The sequence below is a fragment of the Rhincodon typus genome, chromosome 1, assembly GCF_021869965.1.
Source record: "Rhincodon typus isolate 14 chromosome 1, sRhiTyp1.1, whole genome shotgun sequence".
Classification (NCBI taxonomy): Eukaryota; Metazoa; Chordata; class Chondrichthyes; order Orectolobiformes; family Rhincodontidae; genus Rhincodon; species Rhincodon typus.
The window spans coordinates 64,144,356-64,170,269 of NC_063332.1; the positions used below are offsets into that span (position 1 = coordinate 64,144,356).

At 41.1% G+C, this 25,914-nt stretch overlaps 1 protein-coding gene across 2 annotated transcripts in view; it reads right to left on the reverse strand.

Annotated features, from left to right (window-relative positions):
* Window positions 1-13,789: 13,789 nt before the first annotated feature.
* Window positions 13,790-25,914, reverse strand: part of ercc8 (excision repair cross-complementation group 8) — a 52,714-nt gene continuing 40,589 nt past the window's right edge. For both annotated transcript variants that reach the window (XM_020511304.2, XM_048598759.1), the window contains 2 exons: window positions 22,665-22,754; window positions 13,790-15,080 (listed from right to left, as the gene is read on the reverse strand). In XM_020511304.2, coding sequence (XP_020366893.1) covers window positions 15,012-15,080; window positions 22,665-22,754 — 159 coding nt within the window. In that variant the 3' untranslated portion in view covers window positions 13,790-15,011. The remainder of the gene's footprint in view (window positions 15,081-22,664; window positions 22,755-25,914) is intronic.

The following is a 25,914-nucleotide window of genomic DNA, read 5'->3' on the forward strand; positions in this document are numbered from 1 at the left end:
CTGATGCTGCTTGGCCTGCTGTGTTCATCCAGCTCTACACCTTGTTATCTCAGATTCTCCAGCATCTGCAGTTCCTACTATCTCGGTCAGAAACCAGTTCTTCCAGCCAGTGTCGTCAGCGTCATTGTAGTGCATCACGCTACCTGCATTGCTCTCTCCAAAAGAATTTATTGGCAGGATCTACGGTTACGAAATCGATTACAAGTTCGCAACAGGTCGCATTCCAAGTACTTTTTTGCTCAATGAAGTAAACGCCATGAAGTAAAGGTCGGATTCGCATCAAGTTGCTGTGACTGAATCAAGATCTCAACAAATTGTACAATTCCGTTGAAATTTCGGTTTAAAGAAAATAATCTCTTGGCTGTAAAGCAAGATTTATCACATGGGAATGTAGAAGTCACCATTTAGGCGCTGCAATCTGCGGGTCAGGTGCAAAAAATCCCTTATGGTCTGGTGGGTCTCATATTGTAAGGTGTTGCTCACAATGAACACTGCAGAGTAAATTTTGTATTGATATTTTAACCTACGAATTTACACGGATTAACATGTACACCCCGGCAATTGATACCTCAAAATTTACGAAAAGGTTTGGACGGAAAGTGGGCGAGTTCTAAAACTTCACCGAGAATCGGAATGATAAATTTCCCCTCAGAAATTTGACTATTATCCATTCTCAGCGATTGCAAACGAGTCGGTCTGCAGTTTATACTGCAAGAGGCCACATCCCAAATGAAAATAAGTGACTGCTTATCTACTATAGTTGGGTTGGACCAGCAGTTACGCCTTAATAAAATTGCAGCACAGTATTATGATTCACGGAATAACTCAAAATTACATTTGTCACTCACGGAAATGTCAATACATATTTGTGCTTGTATTTACGGAGCTCATTATCATGTCATAAAATGCTTAATGTTACAGAAGCAAACACTGGAATGTCACCACTGATTATAACAACATACCACTGAGGGTCTTCCAGTGCAATTACAACACTAGCACCTACCTGACAACAACAAAGAACAGGACAGCACAGGAACAGGAACAAAAACAAAGTTGCTGGAAAAGCTCAGCAAGTCTGGCACATCTGTGGAGGAGAAAACAGAGTTAACGTTTCGGTCCGGTGACCCTTCCTCAGCGCAGGAACAGGCCCTTCAGCCCACCAAGCCTGGACTAACACATGGTGCCTTTCGAAACTAAAAACCTATTGCCTGTACAGAGTTGGTCAGAAATCAGACCACACCGGGTTATAGTCCAACAGGTTTATTTGAAATCACAAGCTTTCGAAGCACTGCCCTTTCATCAGGTGAAGTGCAGAGAGGCATATAGGCACAAAATTGATAGCAGAAAGAACAAAAGATTATATGAATGGTGTGAGTGGAGTGTCAACCAGTTGAATAATAAGTCTCTGCAGGTCATCCGTGGGCTTGCGGTAGAGTGAGTTACTGAGGTCTCTGTCATTGATGGAGATGTATGTGACCAAGAATAAGACTGATTCAGAAGAGTACACCATGGTAAGTCTGATGTTATTTCAGCCATTTGGTTTGTCTCCTTTTTTTTGTAATTATCTCTGTGCCTCAGCTGTTGAAACTTTACTCACACCGTTTGACACTTTTGATTACCTGCAGAGACTTATTATTCAACCTGTTGACACTCCCCTCACACCATAAATTCTAATAAACTTGTTGGACTATAACCTGGTGTCATGTGACTTCTGACCTTGTCCACCCCAGTCCATCACTGGCACCTCTACGTCATGTATACAGTCAGTATCCTTCTATTCCCTGTCTATTCATGTATCTAACAAGATGCTTCTTAAACATTGCTATTTTACCTGCCTCCACCACCTCTTCTGGTATTGCATTCAAGGCACTTTCACCCTTTGTGTAAAAAACTCGCCTCTCACATTTCCTTTAAACTCTCCCCCTTTTACCTTAAATATCTGACCCCCAGTAATTAACATTTCTACCCTGGGAAAAGGACTCCAACTATCAATCCTATCCATGCCTCTCACAATATAGTAAACTTATATCAGGTTGCCCCTCAGCTTCCAAGTTCAAGTGAGAACAATCCAAATTTGTCCAATCTTTCCTCATACCTTCCAAACCAGTCAACATCATGGTAAACCTTTTCTGTATCCTCTTCAAAGCTCCATATCCCAATGGTAGCATGGTGACCAGAACTGTACGCGATATTCCAAATATGGCCTATCTAAAGTTCTATAAAACTGCAACATAACTTGGCAATTTTTATACTGTAGGCCCTGAGCAAGCATACCATATACCTTCTTGATCATCTTATCCACTTGTGCTGCCACTTTCAGGGAACTGTGGACCTGTGAGCCAAGGTCCCTTTGTATGTTGATGCATCTAAGGACATTACCATTTACTTTAAACTTCCCTCCTGCATTAGACACTCCAAAATGCATCACCTTGCATTTGTTCAGATTAAATTCCTTCTGCCATTTCTCCATCCAAGTCTCCAGCCTATCTATATCCTTCTGGCAATTCTCCAAACTATCTGCAGCTCCCCCAAACTGTGTATCAGCCAGAAACTTACTAATTAGACCATCAACATTCTCTTTCACATTATTCATACATATTGAAAACAACAGGGGTCCCACCACCAATCTGTGCAGGGCGCCACTGGTTACAAAAACAGAAGTTGCTGGAAAAGCTCAGCAGGTCTGGCAGCATCTGTGAAGGAAAAAACAGAGTTAATGTTTCGGGTCCAGTGATCCTCAGAACTCTGAGCAAGAGTCACCGGACCTGAAACATTAACTCTGTTAATGCTGCCAGACCTGCTGAGTTTTTCCAGCAACTTCTGTTTTTGTTCCTGATTTACAGCATCCGCAGTTCTTTCAGTTTTTACCACTGGTTACAGTTGTCCAGTCAGAAAAACACCCTTCTAATGCTACTGTCTCTCTTCTATGACCAAGCCAGTTCTGTGTCCATCTTACCAGCTCACTACGGATCCCATGTGACTTTACTTTCTGTATCAGTGTGGAAAATTGGAGTATGTCCTGTACACAAAAGCATAGCAAATCTAACCCAGCCAATTTCTACCCCATCAGTCTACTCTCAAACATCAGAAAAGTGAAGAAAGGCGTCACCAAAAGTGCTATCAAACAGCACTTGCTCAGCTATAATCTGGTCAGTGATGTCTTCTTTGGGTTCTGTCAGTGCCACTCAACTTCTGACCTCATTGCAGCCTTGGTTAGAGAGTCATGGAGTCATACAGCATGGAAATACAGTCCAAGTCATCCATGCAGACCAGGTTTCCCAAAACTGAAGTAGTCCCATTTGCCTGCGTTTTCCCAAATCCCTCTAAACCTTTCCTATCCATGTATCTGTCCAAATTTCTTTTAAATGTCATAATTGTACACTCTTGTACCACTTTCTCTAGCAGTTTGTCCCATATATGAACCATCCTCTGTGTGAAAATTTGCACCGCAAGTCCCCTTTAAATCTTTCCAATCTCACCTTAAACCTATGCCCTCTAGTTTTGGACTCCTCTACCCTGGGGAAAAGACCTTGGCAAATCAATTTATCAATGCCTGTCATGATTTTATAAACCTCCAGAAGGTCACTCCACAGCCTCTTAACACTCCAGTGAAACAATTCTCAGCCTATTCTGCTTAGAACTCAAACCCTCCAGGCCCAGCAACATCCTTGTAATTTTTTTCTGCACTCTTTCCAGTTTAACAACATTCTTCCTATAGCAGCGCAACCAGAATTGTACACAGTACTCTGAAAGTGGCCTCACCACTATCCTACACGGTCACAACATGATTTCCCAACTCCTATACTCAATGCCCTAACCTCCAATGAAAGCAAGCATGCCAAACACTTTTAAACATGGACAAAAGGGCTGAATTCCAGAAGTGAGGCAAGAGTGATAGTACTTAACATCAAGAACATATTTGATGGAGTGTGTCATCAAAGAGTCCTAGCAAAACTGGAATCAATAGGTATCAGGGGCAAACTCTCTGCTGGTTAAAATCATACCTGGCACAAAGGAAGATGATTGTGGTTGTTAGGAAGTCAGTCTTCTCACCTCCAGGACATATTTGCAGATATTCCTCAGGGTGGTGTCCTAGATTCAACCATCTTTAGCTGCTCCATCAATGACCTGACCCCCCATCATAAGGTAAGAAGTAGGGATGTTTGCCGATGATTGCACAACGTTCAGCACTATTCATGACTCCTCAGATACTGAAGTTAGTCCATGTTTAAATGCAACAAGATCAGGACAACATCCAGGCTTGGGCTGACAAGGGTCATGTAACATTCACACCACACAAATGCCAGGCTATGACCATCTCCAGTAAGACAGATCACCACCCCTTGACATTCAGTGGTGTTACCATCACTAAATCCCTCACTATCAACATCCGGCAGGTTACCATTGATGAGAAACTTAACTGGTCTCACTGTATAAACACAGTTATTACAAGAGCAGGTCAGAGGCTAGCAATACTGGGAAAGTAACATTGGGCAAGTGACTCACTTCCTGACTTGCTAGAGCCTGTCCACCGTCAACGAGGCACAATTCAGGTCTGTGATGGAATACTCCCAACTTGCTTGGGTGAGTGCAGCTCCAACAACACTCAAGGAGGTTGGCATCATCCAGGACAAAGCAGCTCACTTGATTGACACCACATCCACAAACATCCACTCCCTCCACCACCAACACTCAGCAGCAGCAGTATGTACTATCTGCAAGTTACACTGCAGGAATTTGCCACAGGCCCTTAGAGAGCACCTTCCAAACCCACAACCATTTCCATATAGAAGAACAAGGGCAGAAGATACATGGGAATGTCACCATCTGCATGCTTCTCTCCAAGCCACTCACCATCCCCTTGACTGGTAAATATATTGCCGTTCCTTCACTGTTGCTGGGTAAAAATCCTGGCATTCCCTACCTATGGGCATTTTGGATCATCCTATAGTACCTGGACTGCTGTGGTTCAAAGTAGCAACTCACCACCACCTTCTTAAGGGCAACTAGGGATGGACAATAAATGATGGCCAGTCAGCAACACATATGTCCTACCAGGAAATAAAGAGGCTTATCCTCATAACCTACCTGTCCAAAGATAATAGAGCAACCAATTTGGAAAAGCTGACAGTTTATTGAACAAGCTAAAAAATAACTTTCAAATTGATGTGTACATTCTGTATATAACAGCTGCTTTTATTGTCCTGAAATGAACAGGAAAATACAATGTTAAAATGAGATTAAAAGTAAACAGGTGAAATACCAGTTTTCTTTCAGTGTTCAAACATTGAATATTACTGAATGTTTGCATACACAAGGATGTTTAGCCACTACAAAACATGGAATATGTCTGTTGACCATCAAAGGAATATTTCTACCTCAGTGGTATATGTGGCAATGGAAACTTTAGAATAATTGAAATCTGCTTTCATATTTGGAGAAATCTAGAGATAACACTATTATCATTTTATTCAAATAAGGAGATCAAAATTCTACACTACTCCGGATATGGTATCACGAATGCCCTTTCCATCTTCAGTAATATTTTTCTATTTTTATGTTCCAATAAAGAACATTTGTCTTCCTGTTTGTTTACTTACTGCATCTGCATACAAACATCATGATTCATGTACTAGGACACCTAGATCATTCTGTATCACAGAGTTCTGCCATCTCCCTTTTAAATATAGAAAATAACATAATAAGTTATTGTATATTTTATAAATTGTTATATATTTGATTACATTATATGTTTGCTGTAAGTTCACATGTAAGATGATGCACTTGGGCAGGACAATCAAGGCAAGGGAATATATGATGAATTGTAGGACCCTGGGAATCACTGAGGATCAGAGGGACCTTGGTGTACATGTCCACTGGTCCCTTAAGATAGCAGGACAGGTAGATAAAGTGGCTGAAAAAGCATATGGGATACTTGCCTTTATTAAACAAGACATAGAGCTTAAAAGCAGCGAGGTTATGCTGGAACTGTATAAAACATTGGTTAGACCACAGCTAGAGTATTATGTGCAGTTTTGGAATCCACATGACAGAGACATGTGATAGCATCGGAGATGGTCCAAAAGATGTTTACCAGAATGTTCCTGGACTAGAGATTTTCAGTTATGAAGAGAGATTGGGTTAACTGGGATTGTTTCCTTACAGCATAGGAGATTGAGAAGGGGCATGAACAACGTGTATAAAATTACAAGAGGCATAGACAGGGTTGACGGGAAGAAATGTTTCCCCTTGATGGAGCAATCAATGACCAGGAAGTATAGGTTTACGGTAAGGAGCAGAAGGTTTAGAGGAGCTATGAGGAAAAACATTTTCATCCAGAAGGTGGTAGGAATCTGGAGCTCACTGCCTTTAAGGCTAGTACAGGCAAAAACTCTCCTAACATTTGAGAAATATTTAGATATGACCTTGTGATGCCAAAGCATACAAAAGCGTGGGCCAAGTGCTGGAATATAGGATTAGGATAGTTAGGTGGTTGTTTTTGACTGGTGCAACACCATGGGCCAAAGGGCCTTATTTTGTACTGTTGACCTCTATCATGGTATGACAGTTTTCCACATTATACTCTATCATTTTCATTACCCCACTCACTTAACCTGAATATAACCCTTTGCAGCTATCTACTCCTATTAACATTTTACTTTCCTCAGTATCTTGTCACCATCAGTAAATTTTGCAACCGTATATTTGGTCCCTTCATTCATGACATTGATACAGATTGTAACTAATTGTGTTCCCAAAACTGATCCTTACAAACTATAGCTTGTCGAGCCGAACAAAGACACATTTAGCCCTATTGTTTCCTGTTGCCTAAACAATCCGCTATTGATGTTAGTGTTACCCTCTACACAATAAGCTGTTATTTTGTGTACTAAATTTAATATTGATTTTATTCTATTCTCTATTCTATTAATGTATCTTATCAAATGTTTTTGGAAATTCAAATGTGCGACAACTACAGGTCCCTCTATCTATCTTGCTTGTTACTATGTCAAAGAACTGTAATAAATTAAACATGACACTCCTTTCACAAAATCATGTTGACTCTTCCTGATCTGATTATGATTTTCTGAGTATCTGGCTGAAATCTCCTTAATGATGAAAGTTAAGATAACTGACCTATGTTTCCTACTTTCTGTTTCCTTCCTTTCTTAAATTAAAGTGTTAGATTTGCTAATTGCCAATGGGATCCATCTTGACAATAAGGAATTTTTGAAGATTATAACATATACTAGGTAGAAAAAACTTCCCCAGCACCTTATCCATGATGCTAATGATTGTTTTAATTTCCTCTCTCCACTTTGCATTTGGATTTTCAAGAAATTTTGGGAAGTTATCTAACTTCTACTGTAAAAACAGGCAAAATGCCTATTCAACACTTCCATGATTTCCTTGTTTTACCTTATTTAGATTTAAAAGTTTAGTTTTAAACATTTTTCACCAAACTGTATGTGAAATTGGATTATGTTAAATCAATGTTGCTTGGAAGCTCCTTTACGATACCTTTAGTGATTGGAATGAAATCAGCCAGGTAGACCTCATAGAATATGCATTCCCTAATTGGGGCTGTTAATCTGGTCCAACCAGGGAGTCCTAAATGACAGTTATAAACAGGAGTGTCAAGGGTTCTGCTCACTCTCTGAGCCAGCTCCGTTCAGCTGGGTCAGTATCACGTACTATGCACATATAAATAAAGAGTGACTTATGACGGGAAAATGGCCTTTGTGAAGTTAATTCTATGGTGACAAGAGAAAAACACACCCCTGAAGAGATTTGCTTACAACAGTTGTGTTTTTTTTTCTTTATTCATTAATGGGATGAGGGTGCCGCTGGCTAGGCAGCATTTATTGCCCAGAGAGCAGTTCAGAGTCAACAACATTGCTGTGGGTCTGGAGTTCAATGTAGGCCAGACCAGGTAAGGATGGCAGTTTCCCTCCCTAAAGTGAACCAGATGAGTTTTTCCAACAATCGACAATGGGTTAATGGTCATCATTAGACTCTTAATACCAGATATTTTTATTGAATTCAAATTCCACCATCTGCAGTGGCATAATTTGAACCCAGGTCTCCAGAACATTATCTGGGTCTCTGGATTAACAGTCCAGCAATAATACCACTAGGCCATCACCTCCCCTATTTGAATTTGGGTAAGCAGTTCTGGCATCATGCTTGCTATTGAGAAGCTTGACTCATTCAGTCCAGCCTTTGAACACTGGGCCCAGTATGTGGAAAGAATGTGTCTTTTTTTCTGGGCAAAGGATATTGGGGCAGTCAAAAAGCAACAAACAATTCTCCTGACAGCTTGTAGACCCGCAGTTTCTTCAGTTATTAAGAGCCTAAATTTCCCAGAGGTACCAGATACTAAAACCTTACAAGAGATGACAGAATTAGCTAATGAATATTCTGACACAAGCCTCCTCTAATTTGGAGGTGCGCGTGGTTTTACTCAGCAACTCAAGAACCATGATTCCAAGCGCTATCTGGTATTGACACGTGATGCCGTCCCATATGGCATCTGGATTGTGTTGACTTACTGATGGCCCAGCGGAGAGGAACGCCCAATAGCATATGCTTCCTGGACTTTGGCTGATGGCGAACGAAGATATGCCGGACAAAGAAGGGAGTTTGGTATGAGAAAGTTCCACTAACACCTTTACGGATGTAAATTTATAATAATAATGGACCACAAACCCCTGCTGGGGCTACTTAAAGAGGACAGGGCTGTGCCGTCCATAGCTACAGGTTGAATTCAGCGGTAGGCTGTTTTTCTGACAGCATACAATTACAAGTTGGAACACCATACAGGAGGCCAAGTGGTAAATGCAGATGCCTTGAGCCACCTCCCCCTGGCAATACACCACCGGTGGTGCCGCCACTAGAAGAGTCTGTTCTCGTTTTAAACTTTCTAGACACCACTGACAATATTAGACTGTGGACACAAAAAGATCTTGTCCTGTCAAAACTAAAACAGCTGGTGGTGATGGGGGAAACAAAAGGGCCATCACAACCAGAATTGAAACCTTTTGGCACCCGGCGAGAGCACATCACCATACAGGACGACATGTGGGGAGCAAGAGAGATTGTCCTGAGCAAAGATACTGACTGAACTCCACCAGGGTCATCCAGGATTTTCCAAAATGAAGATGTTGGCAAGACGTTATGTCTGGTGGCCAGAATTGGATGCCAAAATAGCTGTGTTAGTGGGGTAGTGCCCAGAGTGCCACCAGCAGCTCCCCCACATTCATGGGAACGGCCAGGTAAACCCTAAACTTGGTTACACATCGACTACGCTGGTCCTTTCACAGCCTATATGTTTTTAGTCATTGTGGATGCCCATTCAAAGTGGTTGAATGTGCATAGAGTTCATTTGCCAAACATGAGGACAAGGATTGAAAAATTGTGAGCATCTTTTGCAATACACTGACTGTCAGAGATATTGGTCACAGAGAATGGGCCATCAATTACCAGCAGGGAATTCAAGTATTTCCTAAAGTAGAATGGCATTTGGCGTGCAAGGACAGCTCCCTACCATCCGTTGTCCAATGGTCTGTTCAAAGAGCTATCCAAACTTTGAAGGCAGGCTTAAAGAAACAGCCAACACTTTTACTCAATACCAAACTGTCCTGGTTCCTGTTTGATTATAGGACCACTCCTCACACAACGACAGGGATAGCTCCAAAAGTATTGCTAATGGGGAGAAAACTCCCCAACAAGTTAAACATGACCTTCCCGTTCCTGGGAGAGAGGGTGAAAGGGCATCAGGAACACCAAAGCCGGACACAAGACTCCTGTAAGCAAGAGAGATAGTTTACTTTAGGGGATGAAGTTTGGTGTCAAAACCATGAGAATGGCCCTGCGTGAATAAGAGACATGGAAACACGACGTCAGGTCCCGTGACGTACAAAGTTCAAGACGGAGAGACGGTCCTGAAATAAGGATGGGGACCACATGAAAGCTGTGGCCTGGAAAACGAAGCAGGAACAAAACATACCTGGCCCCTCAGATCATGTGGCAAAGCTATCAGAACCGCCTAGCATTGAAGAAACCTCTTAGGATGCGATCAACAGAACACGTTGCTATCTTGATGACATTATCATAGAATCCCTACAGAAACAGGCCATTTGGTCCAACAAATCAACACTGAGCCTCCGAAGAGAATCCCATCCAGACCCATCCCCTTTCCCTATCCCTGTAACCCTACATTTCCCATTGCTGATGCACCTAACCTATCCATCCCTTGACACTGAGGGCACTTTAGCTTGGCTAATCCACCTAGCTTGCATATCTTTGCACTGTGGGAGAAAACCGGAGCAGCTGGAGGAAACCCACGCAGACACGGGGAGAACGTGCAAACTCCACACAGACAGTTACCAGAGATTGGAATTAAACCCAGGTCCCTGGCGCTGTGAGGCAGCAGTGCTAACCGCTGAGCGACTGTGCCACCCATCAGAAGATGAATTTCAGCCAAGACACTCCAGGCACAAGAGGCAGGCTATGGTCTGGTACTTGCCACCTGTATCCAAGGCAGAGTCAAAGAAACTGGACTGGGTGCAAAAACACCCCAGGCGAAGCTACAAGAAAAAGAACAGGCCTATATCCCAAGGCTTAGAAGGATAGGGATGCAGTGATCTAATAGAATGAGTCCCCTAATTAGGGCTGTTAACCTGATCTAACCAGGGATCCCTGGCTAACAGACATAAACAGGAGTGGCAGGGGTTCTGTTCACTCCAGGGGCTGGCTCTGTGCGAGATTGGTCAGTGTCATATACTATGCATGCAAAAATTAAGAGTGACTTGGTGATGGGATACTTTCCTTTGTGGATTTATTTCAATAGGTTACTGATTAATCCTGTCTTATTGCTTATTAACAGGTTGGCACTAGAATATATTGCTTGAAAGAATTTTCTCGAATACACTGCCAGCACACTTAATAACTAACACCTTTACCAATTTGATTTGCCTAATTTAAATGTAAAGTCACTGATCATTCATGTAGTTCATTTGTTACAGGCCCAATTTACTTTTTGGCAGTGTTATCACTTTTACAGGGCCTGTAAACTACGCCTGTGAGTGACCTTTTCACTTTCATTTTTTTAAATCGCTACCCAGCCTGATCTATGTATTGCACAGGAGGCAAGGTCATCCCTTACTATTGTACTAATAGCATTGTTAATTAGGCTTTATTCTGAACCTTTTCCGCCATCTCAGTCAGATTACGATTATTGACATTCTGTGCATGTTATCCAGCATTCAGCATTAGTCACTCATTAATTTTTAGTGTCAGAAGTTTCAATTGTGGTATGTAGTTGTTCAATAGTGGTGCATTTTTCAAACTAGTAAGGTAATGCACCACCATGTTCCAAAAACTGCAAGTCTACTCATGTGCACCGCCCCCATGGTTTCGATGCAAGAATTATATCAATATTAATCATTTTCAACTCTCATTGGCCTACAGATTGTACACAACCAATACATGAATGAAGGTTCCTTGTACTTGTGGAAAATTGATGTCATCAATCAAATGTAAAATCTACTTAAACTGGAATACAAACTCAGGTATATGCCAAAAAATGCAAGTAAACTATATATCATGTAAAATGTCAATTTGGCTTTAAGACAGGTTGTGCAAATTTTTTCTTAATCAAAATCTTACAGTTAAGGCTATTCTGTCAACTCTGTTTGCAGAAAAAGGCATATTCCACAAATACATCTGCATCTTTTGTGAATTTGTAACTCACCTTTGTGTAGGCTGAGAATGGAAATACGGTGTCCCAGTATTAATAATTAACATTTTGATAAATAACACACTGGTGATCATTTGGGAAGCTCACCACACAGTCACAGACACACTAAGGCAGGGAACACCACCACATGCCTTCCCCAGTCAAAAAAAGTCTGAAGTGAAAATGTGAAGCAAAATGACATAAAGGAAAAAGAAAATTAGTATTACCAATAATCATAGAATTACAGAAATTGGATCAGTCTACAGCACTAAGTAACTGCATTTTTCTTACAATCCAATAATTTACAGGAATTTCTGTTCTGATTCTTAGACTTAGACAATGTGATATATTAGCAACAAGTTCAGATGTCATCTTAGACACCACGAACTACTGAAAGAAGAAAAACCTATACCAGTTCTTTGGGCCTCCTAAGTGAAATAAATTGATCTGATTCATTCATATTACACACATTTGAACAGTGCGAACCTCAAGTGATGGAATGCTTATTTTTGATATATAACTTGCGTGAGGTGTATTCTCTTTGGAGAGTAACTCTAAGGTCCTTGGCAAGTATCAGTATAGTTCAAATATTTTCAATTGCTGCTGCTGCTGCTGCTAATTGTTATAAACAATTCACAACCAACATAAAAATGGACAAGGAATATGAGTAGGCTACTTGGCCCTTCAAACCTGCTCTGCAATTCAGTAAGATCAAGGATTATTTGATTTTAACCTCAACTCTACTTTCCTGCACTTCGTGATATCCCCAAAAGGACTGTGGAAAACTAATTGACTACTTATCAAAACAAAGAGCCAACTGCAGACAAATTTGTGTTGCATTTCACAAACTCACAAATCCTAAAGGAACACTTTTGGAAATACAATTTGAAGCATGATGGAGCTGTGCTTCTGTCATTCTCTGTATCAACCGGTCTGGAAGGACAACAACAACCATCTGATGGATCTCCTTCTGAAAATTTTATTTGCATCCAAGCAACTTTGTGTTACTTCAATATGGGCATTTTCATTTGACACAACATTTCATTATTTTAAGGCATTTTCCAAATTCATTCATAACTCTGCTGTCGACAGAAAATATGAAATGAAGGATTAAAGTTTTGGGGATTGCTTTCTCATAAAACAATAAGGTCCCATAGAAGAGAATAGCACGTAAAAATTAAAGCACATGGGATTGGAGTGGTATCCTATAGATAGAGGACAGGTTGTTAGACAGGAAACAAAAATAGGGATAAACAGGACTTTTCGCAAGTAGCAGGCAGCGGCTGGAGGGTTACCAGAGGGATCAGTGCTTGGACCCCAGCTATTCACAATACATATTGATGACTTAAATGAGGGAACAACTTGTAATATCTCCAAGTTTGTAGATGACACAAAGCTGATTGGGAGGGTGAACTGTGAGTCAGATGCAGAGGTGCTTCACAGTGATTTAGACATGTTCAGTGACTGTACAAATGCACGACAGATGAAGGATAACGTGGATAAATGTTAGGTTCTTTGTGACATTCCAAGAAGGAGCAGAAGGCCAAGTGTTAAACAGTTGCTTTATTATAGAGATAGTTGCTCTACAGGCAAAGTTAGACTAAGATGTTTCCCACCCAAAATGGCTGATAACATCATTACATCATGTGATCGGATTCAAATTGATAGTCCATCATACTGAAACAAATACATATCCCTCCCCTTTTACATCAAAGATTCCGGCAATGAAACAATTCTCAGTATTTACAATGTCTTTTAATTCTCTTATGGAATGTTAGCATCGCTGACTGGCCCTAGTTGCCCTGGAGAGGTGGTGGTGAGCTGTCTTCATCAGAGGCTGCACTGAGGACATTACGAAGCATGGTAACGAAACGTCTGCGAAACAAGAAACCAGCTCGGCGAGCCAACCAACCTCAACAACTTCTTCCTTACTTATCATATAATGCCATTGTTAATCAAATTTCTGCCTTGGGTACTGCAGGAACAGAACTATTATTATTAAAGTGACACAACTTCCTATTATTGATAAATATGAAATCATGAGTAAAATTAGTTTTTGATTTGATTTTATTAAGTATTGACCTTCAAAAATTTTGTCCAGTAGGCAAAATAGTTTTTACACAGAACATATATTTAAAATACACAAATCCAACATTTAAACTTAATCTCTCGTACTCAATCTTTCAGCATTTCAAGTTTTAAAAAAGTCTTCTGTTCAAAACAAATGCTTCATTTTGTCTTTATGTATAAAAAATGATTAATGTGTTTTATGTTCTGTCAGTCAAATCATTTCCAGCAATTCAACTTTTCAGTTTTTACATATCAATTTTAACAGCATAGATACCAGCCTTCATCACAAACACTTATAAATATCTTCGGGCAACTGCAGTTTGTAACCTGAAAATTGAAGGAACCAAGTGGACCAGCAGTGAACTGTACAATCTCAAAATACTCAGGTTTATCCAGCAATGTCATACGACTCTAATCACCATTTGGATCCAAATTAGTTGCATCAAAACCCAGTTAATAGCGGTTATTCAAATTGTCAACGAGGTCTATGAATGTGTGTGTACACATATGCATGTGTGCACGTGTCTGCGCCATGCATGGAGCCAGAAACTAGCTGGCTGTGATGAGTGACATTATTAACTCATTTCAAGAATCATTCAACCTGGAAATAAGCAATGTTATTTTTTGGTAAAGACAACTGTTCAATTATTAAAAGGGTAAGCACTGGAAACTATTCAATGTAATATTCTAAATATTTCCAGTATCTCATGTTTTAAATCTTCATAACTAATTATATTTTCATCTTTTGTATCCTGTAGGAATCAATTCCACACTGTGCTTTTTTGCCCCCACAGGGCTGGCAGCTTTCAAATATCTTTCTCTTACCTCTTATAAATGAATCTGGACAGTGACTTTCAGTACATTGTCCAAGTACGATCCAAATAAAAGTACTTTCAGCCGGGGAAATTGGGCATCAACCAATAGCTGGAACCAACGCTGATATTTATTCCCTCTTCCAATATCAGGGAGAAGGACCTAATGTAGCACTATTGTAGCACTGGGGTCAGTTACTTCAGATCAGTCCTGTGATCAATCTAGGTTTCTATGGCTTTGTACCACAAAAGATTTACCCACTAATTCATCAAGCTGTAAATTCCATGGAATGCAGGTTGTCATTCGACATTTGAACAGGTGTGAGGTATTCTATAGCTGTACACATACATTCAGAACCATTTGTTGCTCCAAAACAATAAACTGTACTTCAGTTTTCTTCATCACTGCTACTCCATTCATCCTGGAAGATGAGGTTCTGAGAAGACCCAGCTGTAGGCTGGCAAAAAAACAGAAACATGTGTCAGTATAAAATTCATATTTTGTCATTCAAAGTGTTCAAATTTATTACTTACCTAAAATAGATATGAAATTGTTAATTCACTCATTATTAAATTTTTAATTTGTTTCTTGCAGCTTGAAACTTAGAACAATTTCAACTTTGAATAAATTATCTAAGAGTTGTACATATTCTACAACAAAAAAATTCTCCTCTTCCTTCTCCTTTATAAAAATGAGCCATCTTTCTCAGATGAATCGGCAAACTTAAAGATATCCTTATGGATGTATCAATGCTGCATCTTCACAGAATTATTGAAAAGATACAAAGAGAGATGGGGAAATTAATTCTGCAATGTTTAGGTATTCTTCCATCTCTTCAACAATCTGAAAATACTTCACCAGAGAGAAACTCCAAGCATAGACGCCGCTTAAGGCAATCTAAACAGAGACTGCAACTGAAAACCAATATCTTCAAGGCATTAAATGTTGTATGCAACACATACAGCTATTATTCAGATACCAGATTGGCCCTTGAAAAAAAAGTGCATTTTTTAAGCGAATAATTAGCCTGCACAATTGTTCTTTTTAAGTACTGATTAGAACAGCAGGGAGAATAAACTCCTTTTCTTCAAACAAGACAAAGTTCTGCACGGTAGACTGTTTGGTAAGGTTAGATCATGCAGGATCCAGGGAGAGCAAGCCAATTAGATACAAAATTAGTTTGATGGTAGGAGACAAAGTAACAATAAAGGATTGCTGTTCAGACTAGAGGCCTGTGACCAGCCGTGTGCCGAAGGATTGGTGCTGGGTCCACTGTTGTTCGTCATTTACATAAATGATTTGGATGGGAATAAGAGACAAAGTTTACTACGTTTGTGGATCGCGCCAAAGTTGGTGGTATAGTGGACAGGGAAGAAGGTTATTTAAGAGTACAACATTGTTTTGATCAACTGGGCCAGTGGGCCAAAGAATGGCAGATGGAATTTAATTTTTATTAAATGTGAGGTATTGTATTTTTGGTAAGACAAACCAGGGCAGAACTTACACAGTTAATAGTAGGACCCTGGGGAATGTTGTTGAACATAGAGATCTTGGGGTGTAGGTATATAGTCAGGATGGTGAAGAAGGCATTTAACACACTTGCCTTCATCGATCAGAACACTGAGAACAGGGGTTGGGGCATGATGTTACAGCTGTACAGGAAATTGTACAGCGTGAAGTTCTGGTTGCCCTGCAATAGGAACGATGTTATTAAACTGGAAAAGGTGCCAGAAAAGATTTACAAGCATGCTCCTGAAACTAGAGGGTTTCAGTTATAAGAGGAGGCTGTATACGGTGGGACTTTCTCTCTCTGGAGCGTAGGAAGCTGAGGGGTGACTTTATAGAGGTTTATAAAATCATGAAGGGCACAGAGAAGATGAATAGCCAAGGTCTTTTCCACAGGACAGGGGAGTTCAAAACCAGATGGCATAGGTTTAAGGTGAAACAGGAAGATGTAAAAGAGATTTTAAGTGCAACATTTGCACAGAGAGGGTGGTGTGTATATGGAACAAGCTGCTAGAGGCAAGTAAAATTACAATGTTTAAGATATTTGGACAGGCGCATGGATAGAAAAGGTTTACAGTGATAAGGGCCAAATGCAGGCAAATGGGACTAGTTCAGTTTAGAAAACCTGGTCAGCATTGACAACTTGGGCCAAAGGGTCTATTTCCGTGTTTTATGACCCTACAACTCTCTGAAGTTATTCCATGGGATGTTTCACTTCCACCTGTATTACCTAAAAGATAGCACCTTCATTGGTGCAGCACACCACCAGTGTAGGAACTTGCAGTTTATGTTTAGTTTGAATAATGCTTCTTTAAATCCATTTCCAACCGCTTAATTGGACATACCTACTCTTATTAATCTTCCTCCCTCCCTAACAAGCTTAAATGCTACAAGTTGGGGGGGGGTGGTGGGAAGGAAAGAAACTGAAATTTCAGTACCCATCTGATAATTATGCATTTTATAATTCATTCAGAGATGTGGGGGTGTTGAGTAGGTGATCATTTGTCTGTCCCTAATTACACTTGAGAAGGTGTTGATGAGCAGCAGACAAAACAAAAATGCAATAAGGGCAGATGATGAAATTTGACAACAAGTTAACTAGGAATATAAAACAAGATTGCAAGAGTGTTCTCAGATATATAGAAGGTAAGAGAGCGGCAAGAGTGGACATTGGACTACTAGAAAATGAGGCTGGAGTACACTGGGGAACAAAGAAAAGACAGAGGAATTGAACAGGTACTTTACATCAGTTTTCAGCGGAAAATGCCAGCAACATACTAGAACTTCAAGGGACTCCGGGGCAGAGCTGAGTTTAGTGGTCATCACTAAGTAGGTAATGCTGGGGAAGCGAAAAGGTCTGAAGGTGGATAAGTCACCCGGACCAGATGGCCTGTACTCCATAGTTCTGAAGGAGATAACTGCAGAGATTGCAGAGGCATTGGTGGTGATTTTTCAGGAATCACTGGAGTCAGGGAGGGTCCCAGAGAACTGGAAAATGGCTAATATAACAGCCATGTTTAAGACGGGAGAAAGGCAGAAGACAGGAAACTATTTGCCATTTATCTTGGACTTGGTTATTACTAAGATTTTATAGTCCATTAAGGAGATATTGAACAGTACTTGACAGTGCATGGTAAAATAGGGCTGAGCCAACATGGCTTTATCAAGAAGAGTTCATGACTGACAAAACTGTTAGAATTCTATGAGCGGGTAACAAGCAAGTTAGACAAAGGAGGGCCAGTGGATGTGATCTATTTTGTCAAGGTGCTACACAGGAAGCTGCTAAATAAGAGAGCATTGTGTTAGAGCCAAGGTACTGACATGGATAACAGGATTGGCAGAAGGTAGAAAATAGGGAAAAAGACAGCTGGTGACTATTGGTGTTCCACAGGCATCCGTGTTGTAATCATAACTATTCACATTATATATTTAGCTATTTGGATGAAGGAACACAGGGCATTGTTGCTCAGTTTGCAGATGACCCAAAGATGGGTGAAGGGACAGGTAGTATTGAGAAAGTAGGGGAGGCTGCAGTAGGATTTGGACAAGCCAGGACAGTAGGCTAAGAAATGGCAAACGGGAAACAATGTGGGAAGGTAAGAGGTTATGCACAATGGTAGGAAGATAGAGGCATAGACCACTTTCTAAACTGGGAAATGCACAAAGGGACTTTGGAAACCTGGTCAGGATTCTCTTAAAGTTAAGATGTAGATTCACTTGGCAGTTAGGAAGGCAAAAACAATGTTTGCATTCACTTCAAGAGGGCTAGAATAAAAGAGCAGAGATGTAATGCTGAGGCTGCTTAAGGCTCTGGTCAGAATGCATTTGGAATATTGTGAGCAGTTTTGGTCCCCATATCTAAGGAAGGATATGCTGGCATTGGAGGAGGACCACAGGAGGTTTATTAGAACGATCCCAGGGATGAAGGGCTTATCATATGAGGAGCAGTTGAAGACTCTTCGTCTGTACTCAATGGAGTTTAGAAAGATGGGAGGGGAGGGTGATCTAATTGATGACAGGCCAGGATAGAGTGGACATGGAAAAATGGTTTCCCCTAGTAGGAAAAACTAGGACTTGACAGCACAGCCTTAAAAAGTGAAGACTGAGATGAAGAGGAATTTCTTCAGCAAGGGTGTGGTCAATCCGTGGAACTCATTGCCACAGAGTGGTGTGGACGCCAAGTCACTAAGTGTATTCAAGACAGAGATATATATGTTCTTGATTAGTAACAGAATCAAAAGGTGGTGGGAAGAAGATAGGAGAATGGAGTTCAGAAACATATCAGCCATGATCGAATGGCAGAGAAGACTCGATGGGCCAAGTAGCTTAATTCTACCCTTACATCTAATGGACTATCTGACTTATGTGAACAGTATAAAATGGCTCCACCTCAGATGGTTCTATTTTGGAAAGAAAACAAAAACTGTGGATGCTGGAAATCTGAAACAAAAACAGAAATAGCTGGTAAAACTCAGCCAGTCTGGCAGCGTCTGTGGAGAGAAAAGGTAGAATCAATTTTTCATTTTCATTCCAGTGACCCTTCTTCAGAACAAAAGATTAGGGGTCTGCAGTTTCTCCAGTTCTTTTTTGGAGTCTTAACATTTTTTGACAAATTCATTGGCCAGCATTTATTGCCCATCCCCAATTGCCCAGAGGGTAACTAAGAATCAACCACATTGCTGTAGGTCTGGAGTCACATGTACACCAGACCAGGTAAGGATGGCAAATAAAAACAGAAAGAACTGCACATGCTGCAAATTAGGAACAAAAACCGAAGTTGCTGGAAAAGCTCAGCAGGTCTGGTGGCATCTGTGGAAAAAAAAATCAGGGTTAATGCTTTGGGTCCGGTGACCTTCATCTGAAATTCTGAGGAAGGGTCACTGGACCTGAAACGTTAACTCTGATTTTTTTTTTTCCCCACAGATGCTGCCAGACCTGCTGAGCTTTTCCAACAACTTCTGTTTTTGTTCCAGATAAGGATGGCAGTTCCCTTCCCTCAAGGATGTCTGTGAACCAGATGAGTTTTTCCAACAATCAATGATGGATTCATGGTCATTGTTAGACTCTTAATGCCAGATTGTTAATGAATTCAAATTCTGCCAGCAGCCATGATGGGATTCGACCCACATTTCCAGAACATGACCTGGGTTCCTGGATTAACAGTCCAGTGATAATACCACTAGGTCATTACCTACTCAGACTACTGATAATCAGTTTTAGCAATAAGAGCAACATCATATATTGTAATGAAATTCAAGTAAATATAAAGCAAGCAACTACACATTTTGTTATCTCACTAGTTGGTAAAAAGGCAGCACTAGATATGAATTTTGCCACTGTAAAAACAGCACACAAAGGGAATTTTAATATTTCTGCAAATGACTGCAGAATTGGTTTGAAAGTGATGAAAAAAGTTTATTTTCAAATGACACAAAACATTATACTTTATTTCACAATGTGTACCTTACCTGAATTGCTAAGAATTGCAAGTGTATATTTCTATGTGAAGTCACAACATAAATATACACATGCGTGACAAGAAATTGTAATGATTCAAAGAGAAGTACACGCCTCCCTTATTGGAATGCTGTCCCAGAAGCAAGATATTTTTTCATGCTACATTGGTGGAGTGAATGTCTTAACAAAAATGCATGAGAGATAACAGGAACATCCCATCAATGACAATGTCTGTCAGTTTACTTAAACAAAAACACAACTGGAAATTTGACAATAAAAAAAATCAGCAAAGTAACCAGGTATCACTTTTGAGCCTGATCCTGTATTCACACATATTTGTCAGCAGAGCCACTGAATTATTGTCATATCACTAAATTATTGTCATGAGAATTAATTTTGATTTATTGATTTTTCCTTTTGTTAACTGAGACACACTAAGTCCAACTGTAACACTGCAACTGCTTTACTGCATGAAAGCAGCAAACTGAGAAAAATACTCAAAATAAATATTGATTCTAATTTAGCTGACAACATTATCAACCATGCTTTTCACCTGTAGGTTTCTTTTTAAAAATTCACTTATGGGACAAGGGCATCGCTGAATGGTCATTATTTATTGCCGGTCACTAGTTGACCTTGAGGTGGTGGAGGTGAGTTGCCTTCTTGAATCGCTGCAGTCCGCGATTGTAGACCCACAATAATCTAGGGAGGGAATTCCAGTATTTTGACTCAGTTCCAGTGAAGGAACAGCAATATTTCCAAACTAGGTTGGTGAGTGGCGAACCGGGTAACTTGCAGGAGGTAGTATTCCCATTTATCTGCTGCCCTTGTCCTACTACATGGAAGTGGTCATGGGTTTGGATGGTGCCTAAGGATCTTTAAACAAATTTTTGCAGTGCAACTTGCAAATAGTACACATTGCTGCTACTGAGCTTGGAGGGAGTGGATGCTTGTGGACGTGGTGCAGATCAAATAGCTTGCTTTGTCCTGGGTGGTGTCAAGCTTTTTCAGTGTTGTTGGGGCTGCACTCATCCAGGCAAGTGGCGAATATTCCATCACACTCCTGATTTGTGCTTTGTAGATGATGTGCAATATATGACTCCAACTTATGTGATATATGACTCCAAGCAGCGGAGAGTTTGCCCCCAATACCCATTGATTCCAGTTTTGCTGGGGGTGCTTGGTGCCACATTTGGTGGAATGTGGCCTTGATGTCAAGGACTATCACTCTCACCACATCTCTGGAATTCAGCTCTTTTGTCCACGTTTGAACCAAGGCTGTAATGTGGTTATGAGCTGAGTGGCCCTGGCGGAACGTAAACTGGTTGTCAGTGAGCAGGTGCTGCTTGATAGCAAATGAGATCTCATTTTCTAAAAAATTTCATTCGATTTGTTCTAATTTGAATCATAGGAATGTTTCTACGTTCTTACATGAACAAGTTCCATAGTCTCTTTTGGCACCCCTCCAAATGTTTTTCTGACTGATGTAGATACATGCTCTAATTTGAGTGTATTCTTCAACGACAAGTAACATTAATTACAGTAACAAAAAGTTAAGGTTAATGGGTGTTCCTCACACTGGAGGAATCCTGAAAGCCAGGCAGCCTGGATGCCAGTGCTGGGTCCTTTCTAGTCTTTTTGTCATCAGTTTTTGGACTTGGTTGTATGGAGCACAATCTCCAAATGTTCAGATGACACAACAATAGGAAGTTTAGTAAGTATCCAAAAGAAAAATCAGCATAGTGGTTGAGGTAAATAGATGGCAAAGGCAATTGAATGACAAGAAATAGAAAGCATACACTTTATGAACACAAGGAATGGGAGCATACACTTAATGAAAACATATGAATGGTCTGAAGGTGTTCAAATACATAGAGGAATAAAAATTGTTTGCATGGCTCCACTTCCCTGGGAATTACCATAAGTCTGTGCATTACTTCCTGAATTTCTTCTCCATGGCTCCTTGAAAGTGTGCTTGCAGCTAAAGCCACAGATTTCTACATTGTATTTTCGGGGCATAGATTACAAAAGGGGAAAGTAGCAACACAAATGATTGGTTAGGATTCAACGCTGGATCACCTTTCAGTATGCTGTAACGGAATGGGCATTAAAGCCAAGTAGAACGTACAAAGAAACGTTACCAGGGAGTTAGAGGGTTAGGACAATAAAGTCATGAGGAGAGGTGTTAGCTGGTGGGACTATTTCCACAAAGCACTGAGTAGATTTTTGACAGCTTTTTAATAACATGATAATTATTCCCTTCAATTGAGGAGTCAGGGATGAGAGGTTTCATCAGTTCAAAATTGCCACAAAGAGTTTGAGGAGCATTATTAAAAGACATTTATGTAGAGCATGAAACATTTGCGAGGGACTAATTTGCATTATGAGCCAAGTGGTTAAACATTTGAAGCAAAAAATTTGGGAAAAGATTCTGGATCTGTTTTGAATTGGTCTAGGTAAAAGGCAGCACAGACGCAACATGCTTAATGACCTCTTTCTGTGGTTGAGATTTCACATTGTCGAATGAAAAGCAGTTTTATACAAGTAAAACATGCTGTATAATTTGTTTTGCTCTTACCTTGTCAGGTTCATCATTTTCCATACTTGTTCGTCCAAGATCAGGAATCCATGCTAAAATATTAACATCACTGCCACCACTATAAAGTTCCTGGAAAGGGAAAATTGGATTTAAAGAACCTCTTTGCTTATGTTGGAAGATTCTCTCTTAATAGCAGGACTATAGCAAGTTTTGAAGGGAGTGACGGAAGTCACAATTTTCCACAAAAGTAGGTGTTTTTATCATTTAAAAAATTTCAACTGTAGGAGCAATTTAAATTCAAAGTTCTCATTTCATTTTCCCTCCATGTACGACAGATGTGGAATTTCAACAAGATTTATAATGGTAAAGCACTGTGAATGTAACAAAATGCCCCAACAGCATTTAAAGTTAAAACATCAGGCCATACAAGACGACATCAGGTTCCCTTACGGGAAGGTAAGATTGTTTTTTTCTCCAGTATAAAAACTTACCTCATGGCAGCAGTGGCCCTCTTGTTTTCAGCGGCAGCAGCACGAGCCAGAGTGTCGACAGGAAGGTCAGGCGGTTTTTGTTTCTCCCTGTATAAAAACTTACCTCGTGCGGCAAGCGGCCCTCTTGTTTTCAGTGGCGGGTGTGTGGACAGAACGCGAGCCAGGAAGGAACTGATATATTCGGGCATTGGCTAAACCCGAAACACTACATGTGTAGTGTCTCCCACCCATCCTCCTCCTCTAACCAAAAAAAAAAGACTGTGTGGAGGTAGGCTTTTTTTTTATTCTTCTGGTAATCTAGAGTAGAGGGAATGGAAGCTAGGGCAGTTGCACGCTCCTCTTGCAGGATGTGGGGGGTAAGGATCACTGCTGGTGTCCCCTCTGACTTCATCTGCGAGAAGTGCATCCAACTCCAGTTCCTAAAAAACTGCGTTAGGGAAGTTGGAGCTGGATGAACTCCGGATCATTCAGGAGGCTGACGGGGTGATAGACAGGAGTTATAGGGAGGTGGTCACGCCCAAGGTACAGGAAAAAGATAGCTGGGTGACTGTCAGGAAGGGGAAAGGGAATAGGCAGACAGTGCAGGGATCCCCTGTGGCCGTTCCCCTCAATAATAAGTATACCATTCTGGATACTGTTGGGCGGGGGGGGGTGGAATCTACCAGGGGAAGGCCATAGCGGACAGGTCTCTGGCACTGCGACTGGCCCTGTGGCACAGAAGGGAAGGGGGGAGAATAGGAGAGCAATTGTAGTGAGGAATTCGATAGTAAGAGGCACAGACAGGCAGTTCTGTGGATGCAAACAAGATGAACAGATGGTATGTTGACTCCCAGATGCCAGCATCCGTGATGTCTCGGATCGTGTCTTCAAGATCCTTAAGGGGGAGGGTGAGCAAACCAGCAGTCATGGTACACATCGGTACCAATGACATAGGTAGAAAAAGGACTGAGAATGTGAAAAACGAGTACAGGGAGTTAGGTTGGAAGCTGAAGTCCAGGACAAACAGGATAATTATCTCTGGATTATTACCAGTGCCACAAGATAACGAGGTAAGAAATAGGGAGAGTGTGCAGCTAAACACGTGGCTACAACAGGGCTGGCGTAGGAGGGAGGGCTTCCATTATGTGGATTATTGGAGCACATTCTGGGGAAGGTGGGACCTGTACAGTAAGGACGGGTTGCACCTGAACCGGAAGGGCACAAATATCCTGGGAGGGAGGTTTGCTCAAGCTATACGGGATGGTTTAAACTAGATTGGCAGGGGGTGGGGAACGGGATTTATAATTCAGAGGATGAGGTATTCAGCCTTCCAACAAACACAACGGGGAGTGAGGTTGTTTATAAAGAAATGCAGTCGATGGAGCATAATTGTGGACACAGAGATGGTTTCAGGCGTGTATACTTCAATGCAAGAAGTATCAGAAATAAGGCGGATGAACTTAGAGCACGGGTGAGTACTTGGAACTACAATGCTGTGGCCATGACAGAAACTTGGGTAACTCAGGGACAGGAATGGTTGTTGGATGTTCTGGGATTTAGATGCTTTAAAAGAAATAGGGAGAGTGGAAAAAGAGGCGGGGGAGTGGCATTGCTCGTCAGGGCTAGTATAGCAGCTACTGAAAGGCAGTTTGAGAATGATATGTCTACAGAGTCAGTTTGAGTTGAGGTCCAGAACAAGAAAGGAGCAGTCACTTTGTTGTGGGTTTTTTACAGACCCCCTAACAGTTGCAGAGAAGTAGAGGAGCAGATTGGGAGGCAGATACTGGGAAGGTGCAGAAGTCACAGGGTTGTAATCATGGGTGACTTCAAATTTCCAAATATTGATCGGAAACATTTTAGTTGCAATAGTTTAGATGGAGCGGATTTTGTCCAGTGCGTTCAGGAAGGATTCCTGACACAGTATGCAGATAGACCAACACGAGAAGAGGCCATTTTGGATTTGGTGCTTGGCAATGAACCGGGCCAAGTGTTAGACCTGTTGGTAGGAGAGCATTTTAGCGGTAGCGATCATAACTCTGTTACTTTTACAATAGTCATGGAAAAGGATAGGTACATACAGCAGGGTAAGGTTTATGATTGGGGCAAGGGTAATTACAATGCTGTTAGGCAAGAACTGGGTAACATAAATTGGGAACAGATGCAGTCAGGGAAGAGCACTATTGAAATGTGGAGATTGTTTAAGGAATGCATACTGCACGTGCTCGATATGTTTGTCCCTAGCAAGCAGGGAAGATGCGGTCATGTGAGGGAGCCTTGGTTCTCAAGAGGGGTCGAAGGACTGGTTAAGAGGAAGAAGGATGCTTATGTAAGGTTTAGGAAACAAAGAACGGAAAAGGCTTTAGAGGGATACAAGTTATCCAGGAAGGAGCTGAAGAAAGGGCTTAGGAGAGCTATAAGGGGGCATGAGAAAACCTTGGCAGATAGGATCAAGGAAAACTCCAAGGCTTTTTACACGTACGTGAGGAATAAGAGAATGACCAGAGAAAGGGTAGGGCCGATCAAGGATTGTAAAGGGAATTTGTGCACGGAGCCTAAAGAGATAGGAGAGGTCCTTAATGAATACTTTTCTTCGGTATTCACAACTGAGAGGGACCTAGTTGTAGGGGAGGACAGTGTGAAACAGGCTGGTAGGCTAGAGAAGATCGATGTTAATAAGGAAGATGTGCTAGGAATTTTGAGGAAGTTGAAGATAGATAAGTCCCCCGGCTGATGGGATTTATCCAAGGATTCTATGGGAAGTGAGGGAGGAGATCGCAGGGCTTTTGGCGATGATCTTTTCATCCTCACTGTCCACGGGT